Source organism: Euleptes europaea, chromosome 11 (assembly GCF_029931775.1).
Source record: "Euleptes europaea isolate rEulEur1 chromosome 11, rEulEur1.hap1, whole genome shotgun sequence".
Lineage (NCBI taxonomy): Eukaryota > Metazoa > Chordata > Lepidosauria > Squamata > Sphaerodactylidae > Euleptes > Euleptes europaea.
This window is the reverse complement of record NC_079322.1, coordinates 79337614-79354300: the sequence shown is the minus strand read 5'-3', so window position 1 is coordinate 79354300 and position 16687 is coordinate 79337614. Positions and strand designations below refer to the sequence as shown.

The window sequence follows — 16687 nt, the reverse complement described above, 5'->3', positions numbered from 1 at the left end:
ACCCAGACCTCTCCCACTGCTCTTGGCCGACCCTGATGCCAGTTCTTCTGAGTTCTCCTGGACTGTAATTACCCCAAGGATGGCCAACCTCTGAAGCTTCAAATTTCGAATGAATTGGTGCGGGGGGTGGGGGGACTGGCTCATTCATTTGGCCGGACTGCCTGTAAGGACAGCTTGAATTATATGCCATTAAAGGTTTATTATGATTATGATATTATTATGATGACAGCTTGAGCTTAACCGCTGAGCATTCAGAGTTTAAACCCAACATTCACACAGGAAAGTGGAATTTTTGTACACAATCACCTGAGGCGAAATATCATATTACCCCAAGAGTGCCTTCCTTATGAGAAAAACATTTCCTTGATTTGGACTTTTCTTCTCTGGGGGGGGGGGTAACTACCAGAGAAGACTGTAAATTCTTGATATAAGAGTGAAATTATTCTAACTTTGCCAAAGAAACAAAATGATTTCAGAACAATCCATGGAAATGTGATTATTTATGCAATTTATTGTTTATTTAAAACCTTTGGTAGCTGCCCTTCTTCCTTACGGAGCTCAAGGCGGCCGGCAACATAGATAAAGCACGTTGAATAAAATACATTAAAAGCACAAAAACCAAAATTAAAATCAAAGTTAGTAAACTGCTAGTAAAGAACTGCTAGTAAACTGAACTGAATGGAGTTCTAAATAAAATAATTCGAGGAGCAGAGAAGACACAAAAGGATAATTGAGACTGGGGAAGGAAAAGCTCATTGTGGAACTCACCGCCACAAGGGGTTTCTCTTGCCACCAGATGTTGGGGATAAACAAGGAGGGGAGGGGAGCTTCTTCTTGTCGTTCCCCCCCACATGAAGCCTGGCTGCTTCTGTCCCCTGTCCCCTCTTCCCACTTCCAGACTGCCAGCCCCCCATCATGGCTTCCCACCCAGCTCTCTCTCTCTCTCTCTCTCTGCCGGCAGGTGTGCAATGGGCTGGCCGACTGCGCGGACGGCAGCGAGGTCTCCGGCTGGCTCCCCTCAGACGAACGGGACTGTGGTCTCTGGAGCCCCTGGGCCCCCTGGAGCTCTTGCAGCCGCTCCTGCGGCACCGGCCTCCAGGTCCGTCGGAGGACCTGCACCCGGCGGGCAGATGATGTGCTGCGGCACTGCCTGGGCGAGGAGACCCAGGCGCAGCAGTGCTTCGCGGTGGCCTGCCCGGGTGAGAACACAGCACGTGTGCCGGTGCAGCTGCAAGGGGGGAGTGGGCTGGGGGCGGGGGTCCTCTTGAGACAATGCCCAGAAAAAAGAGGTGTTCTCTGATGGCCCCAGGATGTACCAGGATGGCTGGTTTTGATAATAACAGGGGAGTGGAGCCACCTGCAAGCCAGAGGGGGGGGGGGATTCTGCTGGCTGTGCAGATTTAGGGTTGCCAACTCCAGGCTGGGGCATTCCTGGGTGGAGCCTTGGGAGGGTGAGGTTCAGGGAATGGAGGGACCTCAGTGAGATATAATGCCGCAGAGCCCACACCCTCCAAAGCTGCCAGTTCCTGCAGAGGAACTGATCTCTGTCATCAGGAGATCAACTGTAATTCCAGGAGATCTCCAGCCACCACCTGGCAGCTAGAAGCAAACAAAGCAGCACGGAGGCTTCTCTCAAAAAACACACACTATATTAGTGGGTAATTGCTAAAGTCCTATATATACATACAACATAAAGTGCAGGTGGAGAATACATGGAATCAACATACACACAAATAAGAACAAAAGTACAATCAATTATACATGCAACACAAAGCTGCAGAAAGTAAGGGTTGTTGGACAGTGGAATCAGCTTTCTAGGAAGGTAGTGAGCTCCTCCCTCTCTAGCAGTCTTTAAGCAGAGGCTGGACAAGCACTAGTCAAGGATGTTCCAGGCTGATCCTGCATTAAGCAGTGGGTTGGACTAGATGGCCTCTATAGCCCCTTCCTACGCTATATGATTCTGTATCCCCAAGGCCACTAGGAGTACAGCTGGTTCCAGCCCCACTTTCCCCTTCAGTCTCCAATTCCCTCTTCCACACAGTGGACGGCATGTGGAGTGAGTGGACGGCGTGGTCAAACTGCACCCGGGACTGCCGTGGGGTGGTGGTGCGACGCCGGGAATGCCTGCCCCCCCAGAATGGCGGCCGCCACTGCACAGAGACGCCTGAGGCTTCGTCCAGCGCCATCGAGATCAGTGAGTTAGTGGTGGGGCACAGGGAGGGGGAGGTTACAGCCGGGCTCCTCCCTGAGGAAGGAAGACCCTGAAGAGGGGTCCTGGGGGTGGAGCAGTTTTCTGTGCCCTTTGAGAAGCCATCGACGATCCTATCTCACAGGGGCCAAAGTGCTCCTCTAGCACAAGGTGTTCCTCTCCATCACCCTGGTGGGGATTTCGCCAGCGGGTTAACTGAGAGCAGGTCGCTGACTTCCTTGGGCTGCAAACTCAGCACAACTAAAATTAGATGCTGGCCCCATACAAAGTCCCATTTACCCCAGATTGACCTGATCTCATCAAATCTCAGAAGCTAAGCAGGGTGAGCCCTGGATAGTATTTGGGTGGGATACCACCAAGGAAGTCCGGGGTCACTACACAGAGGCAGGCAGTGGCAAACCACCTGCGAATGTCTCTTTCCTTGACCTAGACAGCCCAGGCTAGCCTGATTTCGTGAGATCTCGGAAGCTAAGCTGGGTCAGCCCTGGATAGTATTTGGATGGGCGACCAGTCTCTCTCTCTATATATAATATCTGTCTGTCTGTCTGTCTGTCTGTCTGTCAAATGGGCCCTGTGTCAGTGGCCAGCCTGCATGGCAGAAAGAAAGGTGCTTTGCTTTTGCTGCTGTCTGCCTGCTCTTCTCCCTCACATTTGTGATCTTCACCCTTTCTGCTTCCAGGGCCCCTTCTTATGGGGTGGCACAATGAGGAGGGTGCTCAGCCCCTCCCAACTCTGTGCAACTGCTCCCCCCCTCTGGACTTCCCTTCCCTTTCTCTGCCTTCATCCCATAATCTTTGTGGGGTCATAATCTCAACACTGTTTCCTCCCCCCCCACCCGACATCTGCAGAGCCGTGCCAACTGGAAGGATGCCGCAATGCTTCCACCTGCCCTGGGGACCTGGTGAGCCGGAAGTGCGTGCCCTGCCCCACTTCCTGTGCTGAGCTCTCCAGCCGAACCAGGTGCAAGAAGGACAAGCCTTGCAACCCAGGTAAGGGGAGGGAGGTACCAGGCAAGGAAAACAAGAGTAATGAGGTGTCCGAGCTCGGCCAAGAAGATATGAGGTGAAATCCAGGGCTGGGTATATCCCGGGACTGCATCATGCAAGCCCCAAATGTGATTCAGGAAGCCGGAGACTCTCCACTCTTAAGTTTGCTTTTAAAGTTCCTAGTCCTTAGGCTGTATGGGATTTCCTGTGGTCAGGAGGTAGGGCTTCTACCTCAGTTGAATGATTTCCTGCTAAGTGCAAGCTTGTGCCTTTCACGGGGGCATCTTGTGCAGATATTTCGTACCTGATACCTGCACCAAAGCCCTGATTGACTCAAACATCAAATGGAAATGAAAAGCAGAGCAAACCTGTTCCTTAAGGTATTCACACCCAAAATAGAGGATGGGATGAGCATTTAGAAAAACTGCATGTTGTGGCTCCCACTAAGTGGCTGTGGCTCAGTGGTAGAGCATCTGCCTTGCATGCAGAAGATCCCAGGTTCAATCCCCAGCATCCCCAGTTAAAGGGACCAGGCAAGTAGGTGATGCGAAAGACCATTTTCTGCCTGAGACCCTGGAGAGCCGCTGCCGGTCTGAGTAGACAATGCTTTAATGGACCAAGGGTCTGGTTCAGTATAAGGCAGCTTCATGTGTTCATGTGTTCAGAGGTGCATTATTGTTGTTGTTGTTAATATTTTTATTATTTATAAAAAATTTATTCCACCTTTCTACCCTTCCAAGGGCCACCAAGGCAGCCTACAATTTAAAACATGCATGATAAAATCGCATTTTAAAACCATTAAAATCAACCCGCCCCAAACACACATCATTAAAACAATAAATAGCAGAGTTCAAATATATTCAAAATATAAAAGCAGCAATTAAAATGTTGCTTAGGAAGGAGGGATCATTGAGGGAATGCCAAACAAAACGAAAAGGTTTTCACCTGCTAGGTGAAAACAGCACCCTGCAACATTCAAGGCGCCTCTTGCCTCTCCGCCCTTCCATCAGTGTCTTTCTGAATTACGTCCTTCTACTGTGTCTTCTCCCCCCCCCCCCACAGGGTGTTGGTGCCCCGAAGGGCTGCTTTTGGATAGTGAGCAGCGTTGTGTGCGCCCACGGGAATGTCCTTGCCAGGTGGAGGGCACCCGCTACTGGCCTGGCCAGCTTGTGAAGGTCAACTGCCGGATCTGTACCTGCCAGGATGGGCAGATGAAGCGCTGCCGACAAAACCCGGAGTGCACAGGTGGGCAGGGGCGCCTACGCCTGATTCCTAATGTGGGGCTCTCCACCCCCCACGCCCCCAGCCCTTGTAGGGGAATATCGTGCCCCACTTCTGCCTCCTGCAGCAAGGGGCAGAGAGGCGGCTGTAACACTCTTCTCCCCATCCACAGTGAATTGCGGCTGGTCATCCTGGTCCCCCTGGGGCGAGTGTCTGGGTCCCTGCGGGGTGCAGAGCATCCAGTGGTCCTTCCGCAGCCCCAACAACCCCAGCAAGCACGGGAACGGGCGCCAGTGCCGTGGCATCTACCGCAAGGCCCGCAGGTGAGCCCCGCAGTGGAGGGGACTGAGGCCAGACACGCGAGTCCTGTTAGAGCCAGGGATGAAAGGGGGACCCAGTGCTTTCTGGGGCTGAGATGGAGTCTTCTCTGAGTGGGAAGTGGGCAGCTGAGACCTCTTTGGTCAGAAGAAAGCAAAATAAAAAGCCAGTTTCTGGCATCCAAAGTAGACTGTGGGGCTGTGCTCTGTCTCAGGGCTTGGACAGGCAAGACCAAGGAATCTTACAACATCCATAAAATGGTGCCTCCTCCATTTGCCTCAGGGTCATGCAGGGAAGGGAGAACATTTTAACCCTTCAACCTCCATCCTGTTTTACTGTTCTAGTGGTCTTCAGCCCAATGGGTAGGACTCTCATGGAACCCTGACTCCTGGGCTATGAGCCCCGATACAGCTGCCATGTTTCTTTTTGCTGCTGTTTGGAAGGACTTGCTGCTAGTACATGTGCCTACAGAGCAAGGGTGACTTTCCCTTACCTCCCTTTGCACATGTACTGGGGAAAGCATCCTGACCACAAGACGAGGCCACTTAACAGAGGAGAGGAAACCCTATGTGGTTCTGATCCCTGGCTGGGTCCTCAGGACAGTAGACTTCCTGGGTTTGACTTGGCTCGCTTGGTCTATGGCGCGCTGCCCTCTGGTGAGGTCAGAACTCTTGCTCCTCCTCTTCCTGTCATGTTCGGTGATGCTCTTAAATGGCAAAATTGAATGGAAATTGGACAAACAGAAACTCTCTCTCTCTGTGTGTATAAAATGTGTACTCCACCTTCTCCCTCAGTGGGGACCCAAAGTGGCTGACATCATTCCCCTCTCCTGTGTTTTCTCACAACAACCCTGTAAGGCAGGTTAGGCTGGGTGTGTGTGACTGGCCCAAGTCACCCAGCAAGCTTCCATGGCAGAGCAAGGGCTCGAACCTGGGTCTTCCCTTGAACCTGGTTTGACCCTGTAATCCCTCCACCACATTGACTCTCACAATTATTGTGAGTCTGGAGTATTCTTGCAAAGTTGCAGAAGCAGGCCCGCCATGCGCCACAGGCGTTTCAAGGACACACTCTGTTTGTGTTGCACAGTTTGGGTGGGGATGGGGAGTAAGGCTGCCATCCTCCAGGTGGTGGCTGGAGACCTCCCGCTATTACAACTGATCTCCAGGTGACAGAGATCAGTTCCCCTGGAGAAAATGGCCACGTTGGCAATTGGACTATATGGCATTGAAGCCCCTCCCATCCCTAAACTCCGCCTTCGTCAGGCTCCACCCCCAAAATCTCCAGGTATTTCCCAAACTGGAGCTGGCAGCCCTAGTGGGGAGGAGAGTGCAGGTTGCAGGAACATGGGGGCCCCACTCCAAACCGAGGCAGAATATTCCCCACCTGCACCGTCGCCATGGGCTCAAGTGTACTAACTAGGATTGCTAACTTAAGGTTGGGAAATTTGTGGACTTGGAGAAGTCTGGGCAGCAGAGTTTGGGGAGGAGAGGTAGCCCAGCAGGGACGGGATGCCACAGAGTCCACTCTCCAAAGCAGCCATTTTCTCCAGGGGAACGGACCTCTGTTGCCTGGAGACCAGTTGCAATTCCAGGAGACTCCCCAGGCCCCACCTGGAGATTGGCAACACTAGTGCTAACGCCTCCCTCCCTTTCGCAGGTGTGAGACGGAGCCATGCGAGGAGTGTGAGCACCATGGCCGGACCCATGCCATCAGCGACCGCTGGCGCTCAGGGCAGTGCCAAGTGTGTCAGTGTTTGCCCAACCTGACGGTGCAGTGCTCCCTGTATTGCCCCTACAGCACCGTGGCCTGCCCGGAGGTGAGCGCAGGGCATCCCTGGGGCCCCCGGAAGCCAGTGCATGAGACCTCAGTGGCCCTGAGCCTGGTCAGGGTGCCTCTGAGCATGTCCTGACTGTCCCCTTCTTCTTGCAGGGCCGAGTTCTAGTGGAGGGCCGAGGAGATGCTTGTTGCTACTGCATGGAGGCTGGTGAGTGCCTGAGATGGGGGAGGGTTCTTGGTGGTTGCTTTTTTGTTCCAGGCAGGGAGGGGAACAAAGAGTGGGCTCCTGCTTGCTGGGTGCCACTTTGAAAGGGGGATCTAGGGTTGGGATGGTGGTGAGCCCTGTCAAACATTTATCCTCGGGTGGTGGCGGCCACTGCAAGTATGGAGAAGGGCTTGATTAAAATCCCAGATGCTCCCAAGAGTTCTGAATGTCCTACAAGACTGATCGCTCTCCACCCGCCCTGGTTAAGAATAACTGTTCCATCTTGTCTTCCTGTTCCCTTCATATTTAGGTGAGAACCGAACAGCGACCCCCACAGAGCCAGCAGTCGCACCCCTGGGGCCCAGTGGGGCCAGCCCACGTTCCGTCACCACCCCTTTGCCGCTCAGCACCTTCCCTCTGCCCCCACTTGGCGGTGAGTCTCAGCAGCATGAGGCCTCCCCGTGTCAATCCAGGCAGGTGCTGGAGGACTCTGAGGGTATTTAGACACTCAGAGGCTACCCCAAGGCGCATGCAGTGCATGCTTGTCACATCCGAGGGTCAGTTCACACACCCACAGACTGCCCCCAAGTGACAACGTCGGAACATTCAGCCTGCCAGGGACAGGAACAGAAGGGTCACTTATTGTGGGCTGACAGAGGAGGAAACGCCTAATCTCATAACCCCCACATTCCCCATGCAATTCTCTTCCAAGTAAGGCCTGCTGGGTTCTGATCCTGTGGAGTTTTGGAAACCAGCAGAAGATATTTCGTTTGAGAGAATCTCCAGCCTTCTTGCTAGCTCTGACTTTGCAGCTGGGTTTCCACACAGAGACAGAAGGCAATCGCAGTGATTGAAGTATTGGGGTGAATTTTTGGATGGAGGGCATTTCTCCACAGGGAGGAAAAGCTCCCCCGGGGGCCTGGTACCCTGCCGATGCGGGAGGCCCTGCTGACCTTGCACCATCTTCCTTTATCCGCTGCAGATCTCTGCTACAGCCCCCTGGGCATCACCTCCTTGCCAGACGCCAGCTTCAACGCTTCCTCCCAGCAGCCGGAGAACCCGGCGCATGCTGCTCGCCTCAACCATGTGCTGCCCAATTCAGACTTACAGGGGTGGGGCCCCCAAGCAGACGTGTATCCTGAGCTGCTCTCCCGGCCCCCCTTCTTGCATGTGGATCTGGGGGAGCCCAGAAACCTTACAGGTAGGGGCCCAGTCGTGTGGGTTGGGGGGGGGGGTTATCAGGTGCCAGCCTCATCTGTCTATCTGGTATCCGCAGGGTGCCCTTATCTGTAGACACCCCCACCTCCTCTCCCAGAGATGCTATAGCGAGGGCATTACAGTAGAATCAGGAGCTGCACATGTGGGGGGCATCCTCATCTAGTGGGGTACTGAATGCAAACCTTAGGGTAATGAACCAGTCACTCTTAGTGCACTCTTTAAAGGGGGCATCAAAGATTGACAGGGGTGGGGCTCAAGCAGGAGAGACAAGGCACCACCCTGACTAAAAATGAACTCCCATGTTCACATCAGGGGAAGGGGCCTCGGCCTCTCTGCCCTGTTGTTGGGACCTCCAGAGGAACTCATTGGCCCCTGTGTGAGACGGGATGCTGGACTAGATGGACCCTCACTGGTCTGATCCAGCAGGGCTCTTCTGATGTACTTATGTTCCTGCCATCTTGGTCTGTCTAGAAAATGTAAACTGCAAGTTCATGCAACCTCAGCTTTCTTCTGTTTCGCTAATTGAAACCAGCTCCTTGCATTTGAAAAGAAAAAGTCCATGTCTTTTAAAAGCCCGTACATTTTCCTTGAAAAATGCTTATAGCAGAATATGCGGAAACTGGTGAAACCAAAGTTAGGCTGAAGGATCAAACCCCTTCTTCTTCCTGCATGTGCCCAAGGCAAATAGAGGCTGCAGATGCCTCTCATTAATACCTTATTGATGGGTGGAGCGAACTTTTTTTGCATTTGAGCCCTGATACTGCTGAGCTTCTTGCTGCCGGGCATCGGCTCAGCCTTCTCAACCTGTATGTGGAAAAAAGGAACAGATTTTTGCAAAGGCACACTATGCCTGCAGCACTCAAAGGATACGTAGGACTCCTGCCCAATAAGAACAGCAGCTTCAGGATAACTCAGGGGCAGATCCTGAAGGGGGGAAAGTGGGCGGTGGGCCCCGGTGACCTCCTGATGGGTCTTCTGGGGGCATCTGGCTGACCACTGTGTGCAAAGGCTGGATGGGCCCACCTGGGTTTGATGCAGCAGGTTTTTTCCGGTGTTCTCACGATCTCCCCAGCCGCCCTCCAGGAAGGCTAAACAGCACCAGCTTGTGCCCCCGACTAAGCTTCCAGCCTCACTAGTGCTGGCGCCAGGCCACACTGGCACATCCATGGGGGAAGGGAGCTCAAAACACACACCCCTCCTTCTGCGTTTTCCCCTCTTGCACCCAGAACTTGTGAGATGGTCCACTTCAGTGTCTTTGCAAGAGTCAGGTCAGGAATTGCCTGGACAATAGCACTGGCGCATTGTTTTGCCCTTCCACAGGGATCGTGGTGCAAGGAGCTGGATCCTCTGATGCCTACGTGACCAGTTTCTTCCTGCAGTTCAGTCCAGATGGTGTGAGATGGCACGACTACTCTGAGATACCCCCCATGCATGGCAGGCCTGAGCCAAAGGTGCCATATAACTTTGAGGATGCATGGGGGTGGTGGATAGTGGGTGATGGATGCTGTACAGGACTACAGTGCTAGGAAACTGTGACTGTAGGCCCTCTATGCGTGTATTCCTTTCTTTCAATTTTTTTGCTGTATTTGGCATTCTTTGATTTGGGAGTGATATTTAGAAAACATTGTGGGGAGGGCGTGTTAAGGATGAGGGCATGTTAAGGCAGAGGGCACAATCTGAGGCCTTGCGGAAGTTCTTGCTGATCTTGTTGTGGGAACAGGTGGGTTTGGAGTGTGCAGGTCCTAGCCCGGATGTGCACGCATGTTTAACAATGCCAGCCTTCATCCACTTCTGTCCAGCTATTCCAGGGAAACTCAGATGACTCGACCCCTGTGGTGCGGACCTTCCAGCACATGATGCTTGCCCAGCATATCCGCATCCTGCCTCATGACTTCCACAACGGGATCTTCTTGCGCACAGAGTTGTTGGGCTGTGGAAAAGGTGAGATCCCAAGACTCAAGCTCATCTGCCTGGTGGGTGTAGGAGGGGGCAGGAAGGAAAAAACTAAAGGGGGAACAGTATGCTAGAGACATTGAATGTGGCTGGCGGATGGTGTTGGACTTGAAGTGCATTGAAGGAAGAATAATAAGGCTGCTCTTAAATGAAGAAGATTTGGTTCACTATCACCCTCTGCTAAGACTTATTTCTCACTGGTGCCATTTTTAACTCATGAACCACAACCACCCTCCACAGTGTCTCCAGAACTCCCTGGAGCCCCAACTCGAGTGCCAGGCGGGAGGCCTTGCCGCCGGGGGGAGTTCCAGTGCCTGAATGGACGCTGCGTCCCTGCAGGGCCGGACGGCACCATCTGCAACGGAGTCGACGACTGCGGGGACTTCTCAGATGAACTGCGCTGCGGTGGGTGCCAGCCAGACATCCAAGACCCAGGGCCGGTAGGGGGGAGAGTGGGCGAGGCTCAAGGGCCCCTTCACACCCGAATTTGGCAGGTGTCCGCGCAAAATGTTTTACACGTACACCTAAAAATATAAAGGGAAGGTTATATCAAGAGTTAGCTATTCGGTCTAGTTATTCACTTTGTAGGCAAAGAGTTAGATTTGAATCCAGCAGCATCTTAGAGACCAACAAGATTTTTGGGGGTATACGTTTTTGTGAGGCAGAGCTCCCTTCAAGATGGAACACTAGTTTTGTGACGCCCGTTTGGAAGAAGGGCCATAAACGCCCACTAGCTCTCGGCCTACGAATCTAATGGACACTTTTGGTGCTACTGAAGGGTCGAGTCCTTTGAAAAATTTCTGCTAAGTTTTGTTGACACTCCCCCCAAGCAGACCTCTGACTACACCTCATGCTGCTGTTCCCTGTACACCAGGAGATACATTTTGAGGACCACTTTGGGCTACAGTGTGAGGGTGGGGGGAGGTGAGGAAGTCATGCTGACAAAAATCCCTTCCATCCACAGCAATTGATTGCAGGATCCAAGCCAAAGTTTTGCTTAGAACAAGACTCTCCCCCACCCAATGCTTTCAGCGTTTTTGCACAGAGTGTCCCTCTGGGAATATATGCTTCACATACAGTTATGAATAGCTGGTCGTGCTGGGTGGCTATGAACACCCTTTCAAGGAGTGTCAACGTGGGGGTCAACCCTGAGGGACCCCCTTTCGGGTACCTCAGGATCACTGTTGAACTCTGCTGCTCCGTGGCCCCCTTGCCCACTCTGTGTTCTGTGCCCTCTTGGCAGGAGCTGCCCCATCGCTGGAGCCTGGGGGCTGCCTTCCCTCCCAGTTCCACTGTGCCTTCTCCAATATCTGCATTGAAGCGACCCAGAGGTGCGATGGGGCCCCCCACTGTCCAGATGCCGAGGATGAGATCGGCTGTGTCCCTGCAAGCACAGTTCCCCCCGTGAGCACCGCCAGGTAATTCAGAGACAGAGGGGGTGAAGCCAATGTGGTGAGGTGTGTGGTGCCAGCTTCCACGCACATTCTCTGGCTGCCACCTGCTGAACCTCTAGGAGCCGAAGGTCCCTGTGAGCAGAGGAACAACAGAGATCTTCCTCAGCTGCTGCTAGCTGGACCTATGGTTACCAACCCTGGGTTGGGAAATTCCTGAGATTTGGGGGTGGAGACTGGGGAAGGCAGTTTTGGGAGGAGAGGGAACTCAGCAGAGGTGTGATGCTGTAGAGCCTGCCCTCTGAAGATGCCATTTTCTCCAGGGGAACTGATCTCTGTGGTCTGGAGATCAGTTATAATTCCACCCCCCACCAGGAGGTTGGCAACCCTATAGCTGGCTCACAGGCTTTTCCCAATTTTCTCCCCTGCCATCCCCAAGGACTTAGAGTGAGGCTCTTGAGAGCTGAGATGCCCAAGAAAGCCAGCTGTATGCCAGGGTCCAATCTTTGTGTAGTGGAACGGAATGTGGGGCTCTGTCCACCACAAGCACTGTGATTGTTTTCATCAACACTGTGAATGCAGAGGGGCATGCATGTCGGTGGCAGAATTTCCACACGGGGGCATTTTCTGTGCACTTTCCCTCCTCATTTCCCAGAATCCTCCCTTCTGCAATGCTTCCAGTGTCATTTTAACTGCTGTGAGAAGACTCACTATTCCCTGCAATGTCTCTTTCAGCCCCTGGATCCTCGAGAGGCAGCCATGGGAGCCCTCTGTGCCCCACCCAACTCAGGTATGAAGTTGAGGACTGTCCTGGGGGAGGACACGGCAGGGGGACACTCCTGCTTTGTGAGAATGTCCGGTTATCAGAGGAAACCAAACAGAGGAGGCATGGCATGATTCTGTTGTTACGTTCAGACTACCAATTGCTCATGGGCTAGAGTTAAGGTTAGGATGGGCTGGCTGATCCCCCACACACACAAACACACAACTGCTTGCTGTAGAAATATGAGTCTCCTTCTCTTCCTTCAAGCCATATAACTGCATTTCTTTCTGATGTACACGTCACCCATGCTCAGTAAGTCCACAAGGACACGTAAAGCTTGGCCAAATATGGGCCAAAGAGGACTCAGGCTTCTGGGGATGCAAACTGTAGGGGCCACCTTTAGCCTTCTGTACATGCAACTTTGATTATGTAGAAAGTATGCAAAATGGATGTAATAATTTTTGGTCTGGGACTGGTTCACCTATATATTTTAGGCTGCGTGGTGTTTATTTTTATGCCCTGGCTTGGTTTTAATAGCTTGTTTAGTTTTCATACTGATAATGCAATTAACATTTTAATGATTTTAGAATAATGTTGCTACTGGCAAGCCATAATGGATCAAGAGTCTGGAGAGGTGACACATAACCCCCCTAAATAAATAAATAAATAAATAGCTGGGGTGTCAGGTGGGCACTGTGTTCACCAGTGCCATCCAGGTATATTGCATCTGAACATGGAGGTTCTGTCTCAGTATGATGGCTGTTGATAGACTTCTCCTCCATGAATTTGTTCAAGCCTTTGAAAAAGTCACCTGAGCTACAGATGGCTGTAGGGAGGTCTAGATGAAGCAGCAATTTGGATGTATTTTCTTATTTATATTTTATAAATGTGTTTCACTTCTGCTAAGCGTAAAGCCAAACACACACAAAAATCCAAAAATAAAGTTTAAGAACCCAACTAGCCTGATGCTGTCAGATCTCAGAAAATAAGCAGGGTTGACCCTGGTTAGTATTTGGAAGGAGACCATCAAGGAAGTCCAGGGTCGCTACACAAAGGCCGGGAATAACAAACCCACCTTTGAATGACTCTTGCCTGGAAAACCCTACGGGGTCACCACACACACTGGCTGCAACTTGATGGTGCTTGCCACCACCACCAACAAAACTAGGGTTGCCAACTTCCAGGTACTATTCATTCATAAACCTTTAATGTCATATAAATTGTTACAATTGATACGAACAATGGTCATAAATCTTAAAACCGATAAGATAAAATCATAGCCAGTAACATCAGATATCAGAGGTTGTAAATTTTTGGACATTTAACACTTCTACTAAAAAATTGGCGACATCCACAGTAACCTCTGGAGCTGAATCATTCATTAGAAATTGACATTTAACTTTATTAGACAGGTAAAACTTGGGGTGTAACCAGTTTTTTAACCATTTTCTACGAGGTGTTTCGTTTAGAGGGCAATCACATAGAATATGTTCGATTGTATCCAAGGAATTTGAATTACAGGGGCAAGTACGTTCTTGGATTGGGATTTGATGGAACCTTCCATACAGTATCCTAGATGGGAAGGCATTGACTTCCAGGTACTAGCTGGAGATCTGCTATTACAACTGATCTCCAGCTGATAGAGATCAGTTCCCCTGGATAAAATGGCTGCTTTGCCAATTAGACTCTATGGCGTTGAAGTCCCTCCCTTCTCCAAACCCCACCCTCCCCAAACCCCGCCCCCAAAACTTCCCGCCGGTGGTGAAGAGGAACCTGGCAAACAAAACACTACCATAAAATAGCAAGCACAGGCCAGCCCAGAGGAGTTAGCCATCAAAGAGCCCACCGCCTCCAAACTCCACTGAACCAGACTTCCAGACTAGCAAGAGACAGACAGCTGGCAGTGAGGCAGCCCATCAGCAAGGAGTAGAAATCCAGAAATATTGAGCTCAGGATGAGAAAGTGCCCAAGTGCCTTCTGTGGCAGACAGTACCACAAGGTGGTGGGCACTGCCACAGAGAATGGTGTTGATCTTACAAAGGCCAGACACGCCTCTGGAAAGAAGCACTGAGCAGGCCTAAGTTGGCAAGTGGGCCTATGTGGGAGAGGCATAGGTGTGCAGAAAGAGGCTTAATAGGAAGGAAAGGTGAAGGCAGCTTGTTTGGCGGTACAAAAAGCCTGTAGGCCTTCTGAAGTCCAGACAGACCGACAGGATACGTCTCCTCTTCTCCATCCTCATAGGTATCTCCAGGAGGATGGCCATTTCCTGAGGGCTTCAGCCCCACCCCACCAGGTATGGTGCTCTTCTCTCTGCAGCATGCCCCCCCGACTCTGCCTATCTGCTCACAGTTCCATGGGGCACAATTTCATTCCCCCAAGGGGGCATCTTTCCATGAGAGCCCAGGTTCAAATTCCTCCCCCCACACTCCCATCCATGTACATGATATGGACAATAACAGCCGCTGTAATGAATTGGGAGCCAGATCTGCAGCCCTTGGGGATCGGGGCGTGGGATGACGGGCTCCCTCAACATTTGTCATCGTGGACTTCCCCACCCAGATCTCTGCAGCGCACCCCTTGGCTTGGAAGACGGGAGCATTCTCGGCCAGCAACTGAGCTCCTCCTCCTATCAGGATGGACACCCTGCAGACGTCGGTCGCCTCAACACCCTGCCCAATGTGTAAGGGGGGATAGCCATGGGAGGGACCCAGCTTTAGAGCAGCATAGTGTAATCAGTGGAGTGGGGGGGATGGATCAGATTGGGGGACACACACAACAAACAGAGTGGCGAATGGAGGCAGGCAGACATGGGAGGTTGGCGGCGAGGGACAGGTGGGAGATGCTGATGGAGTCGGAGGCTGCCATCTTGATGCACAGTTCTGCAGACTCTGTGCGTAGGGTTGCTAACTCTGGGTTAGGAAATTCCTGGAGATTTTGGGTGTGGAGCCTGGGGGAGGTGGAGTTTGGGGAGGGGAATAATACCATAGGGGAGTCCAGCCTCCAAAGCAGCCCTTTTCTCCAGGGGAGCTGATCTCTGTAGTCAGTTGTAATTCCAGGCAATCCCCAGGCCCCACCTGGAGGTTGGTAACCCTATGTAATGTTCATAAGCTCTGGGGGCCTGTTGGAAGGAAATGAGGCGCAGGAGGACACAGGTCCCAGAGACTGCGGGGTGGATGCGGTGCAGCTGTTGAGCTTTCAGGTGCTCATTTTTGATGCTGTTCTCAGACAATTTGGCTGCTGCTGTGTTGCTGGGGTGTGGATTCAGCTCACCTTCACGTTCCGCCCTCCCTTACAGGCAGAACTCAAATGCCGGCTGGAGCCCACGCCAGGCTGACCCCAGCCCCTACTTCCAGGTGGATTTCCAGCGGCCCACCTTCATCACGGCGGTGGTCACACAGGGCGGGGGCAAGACCGGGGGCTTCATCACCCACTACCGGCTGGCCTACAGCACAGATGGTGTCCACTTCCAGAATTACACTGGGGTAAGACCCCAGGCTGCGGCCTCCCTGCAAGCCCAGGTATGGCGGCCTGCTTCCTCTTCCTATCCTGCACCCCAAATAGGATTGCCAGCCTCCAGGTGGTAGCTGGAGCTCTCCTGCTATTACAATTGATCTCCAGCCTGTAGAGATCAGTTCCCCTGGAGAAAATGGCCACTGGCAATTGGTCTCTATGGCATTGATGTCCCTCCCCTCCCCAAACCTCGCCCTCCTCAGGCTCCACCCCCCAAATCTCCAGGGATTTCCCAACCCGGAGCTCCCTAATGATTCCCACCTCTTTCTACCCTGTACTTGATGGCATAACTAGGGTTGCCAACCTCCAGGTGGTGGCTGGAGATCTCCTGGGATAACATCTGATCTCCAGGCAACAGAGATCAGATCACCTGCAGAAAATGGCCACTTTGTACAGTGGACTCTATGGCATTATACCCCACTGAACCCGCTCCCCTCCCCAAACCCTGCCCTTCTCAGGTTCCACCCCCAAAATCTCCAGGTATTTCCCAACCTGGAGCTAGCAACCCTGACTCCAAAGCCCAGCCAAGGCCAGACTGATCCACCCACTTCCTACCCCAGCAATATCGGGGCCCTCCGTCCTGAAGAAACCAGAGAGCCTTTCAGTGCAGGGTGGCCTGGGTTGAACCCTCCTTGACTTCTCTTTCTTTCTAGCTTTCCAAATCCATTTGGGGAGGGTGTTCTGATTATGGGCCTCCCAAAAGACAGGGGCAGGGCCCAGCTGTGTCTTCTCTCTCACTGAGCTGGGAGAGAAGCCCCTTGTCCAGAACCCCCGGCTTTCATACCCACTTGGGCCCCTGGTGGGAAGCAGCCAAGTCAAAATGATGTCGAGCAGCAAACGAGCGTTTCTGCCCCCTCCCCTGAAGTGTTTCCACAAAACCCTCTTCAGGCGGCCTCCAGCTGCCCCACACTCACGCTTGGCAAACGCCTCTCCCCTCCCCCAGGTTCTGGAGGGCAACTCCGACGGGTCCACTCCAGTGCGCCAGGAGCTGAGCCCGCCCATCATGGCCCGCCTCCTGCGTCTGGTGCCCACCGCCTCCCACGGCGGCAGCATCTCCCTGCGAATGGAGGCGCTTGGCTGCCCCTGGAGTAAGTCGGGGGGGGGGGGTACCCTTAGAAAGCCGAGATGGTATGGCCT

General features: G+C 52.7%; 1 protein-coding gene across 1 annotated transcript in view; it reads left to right on the top strand.

Moving 5' to 3' along the window:
• LOC130484666 (SCO-spondin-like) overlaps positions 1-16687 on the top strand; it is a 115026-nt gene that overhangs the window by 37688 nt on the left and 60651 nt on the right. The window contains exons 33-50 of the mRNA XM_056857746.1: positions 962-1199; positions 2042-2194; positions 3058-3198; positions 4258-4440; positions 4589-4739; positions 6391-6550; positions 6664-6718; positions 7026-7148; positions 7698-7916; positions 9254-9384; positions 9733-9874; positions 10127-10291; positions 11130-11304; positions 12013-12067; positions 14282-14333; positions 14600-14720; positions 15336-15558; positions 16494-16638. Coding sequence (XP_056713724.1) covers positions 962-1199; positions 2042-2194; positions 3058-3198; positions 4258-4440; positions 4589-4739; positions 6391-6550; positions 6664-6718; positions 7026-7148; positions 7698-7916; positions 9254-9384; positions 9733-9874; positions 10127-10291; positions 11130-11304; positions 12013-12067; positions 14282-14333; positions 14600-14720; positions 15336-15558; positions 16494-16638 — 2632 coding nt within the window. The remainder of the gene's footprint in view (positions 1-961; positions 1200-2041; positions 2195-3057; positions 3199-4257; positions 4441-4588; positions 4740-6390; positions 6551-6663; positions 6719-7025; positions 7149-7697; positions 7917-9253; positions 9385-9732; positions 9875-10126; positions 10292-11129; positions 11305-12012; positions 12068-14281; positions 14334-14599; positions 14721-15335; positions 15559-16493; positions 16639-16687) is intronic.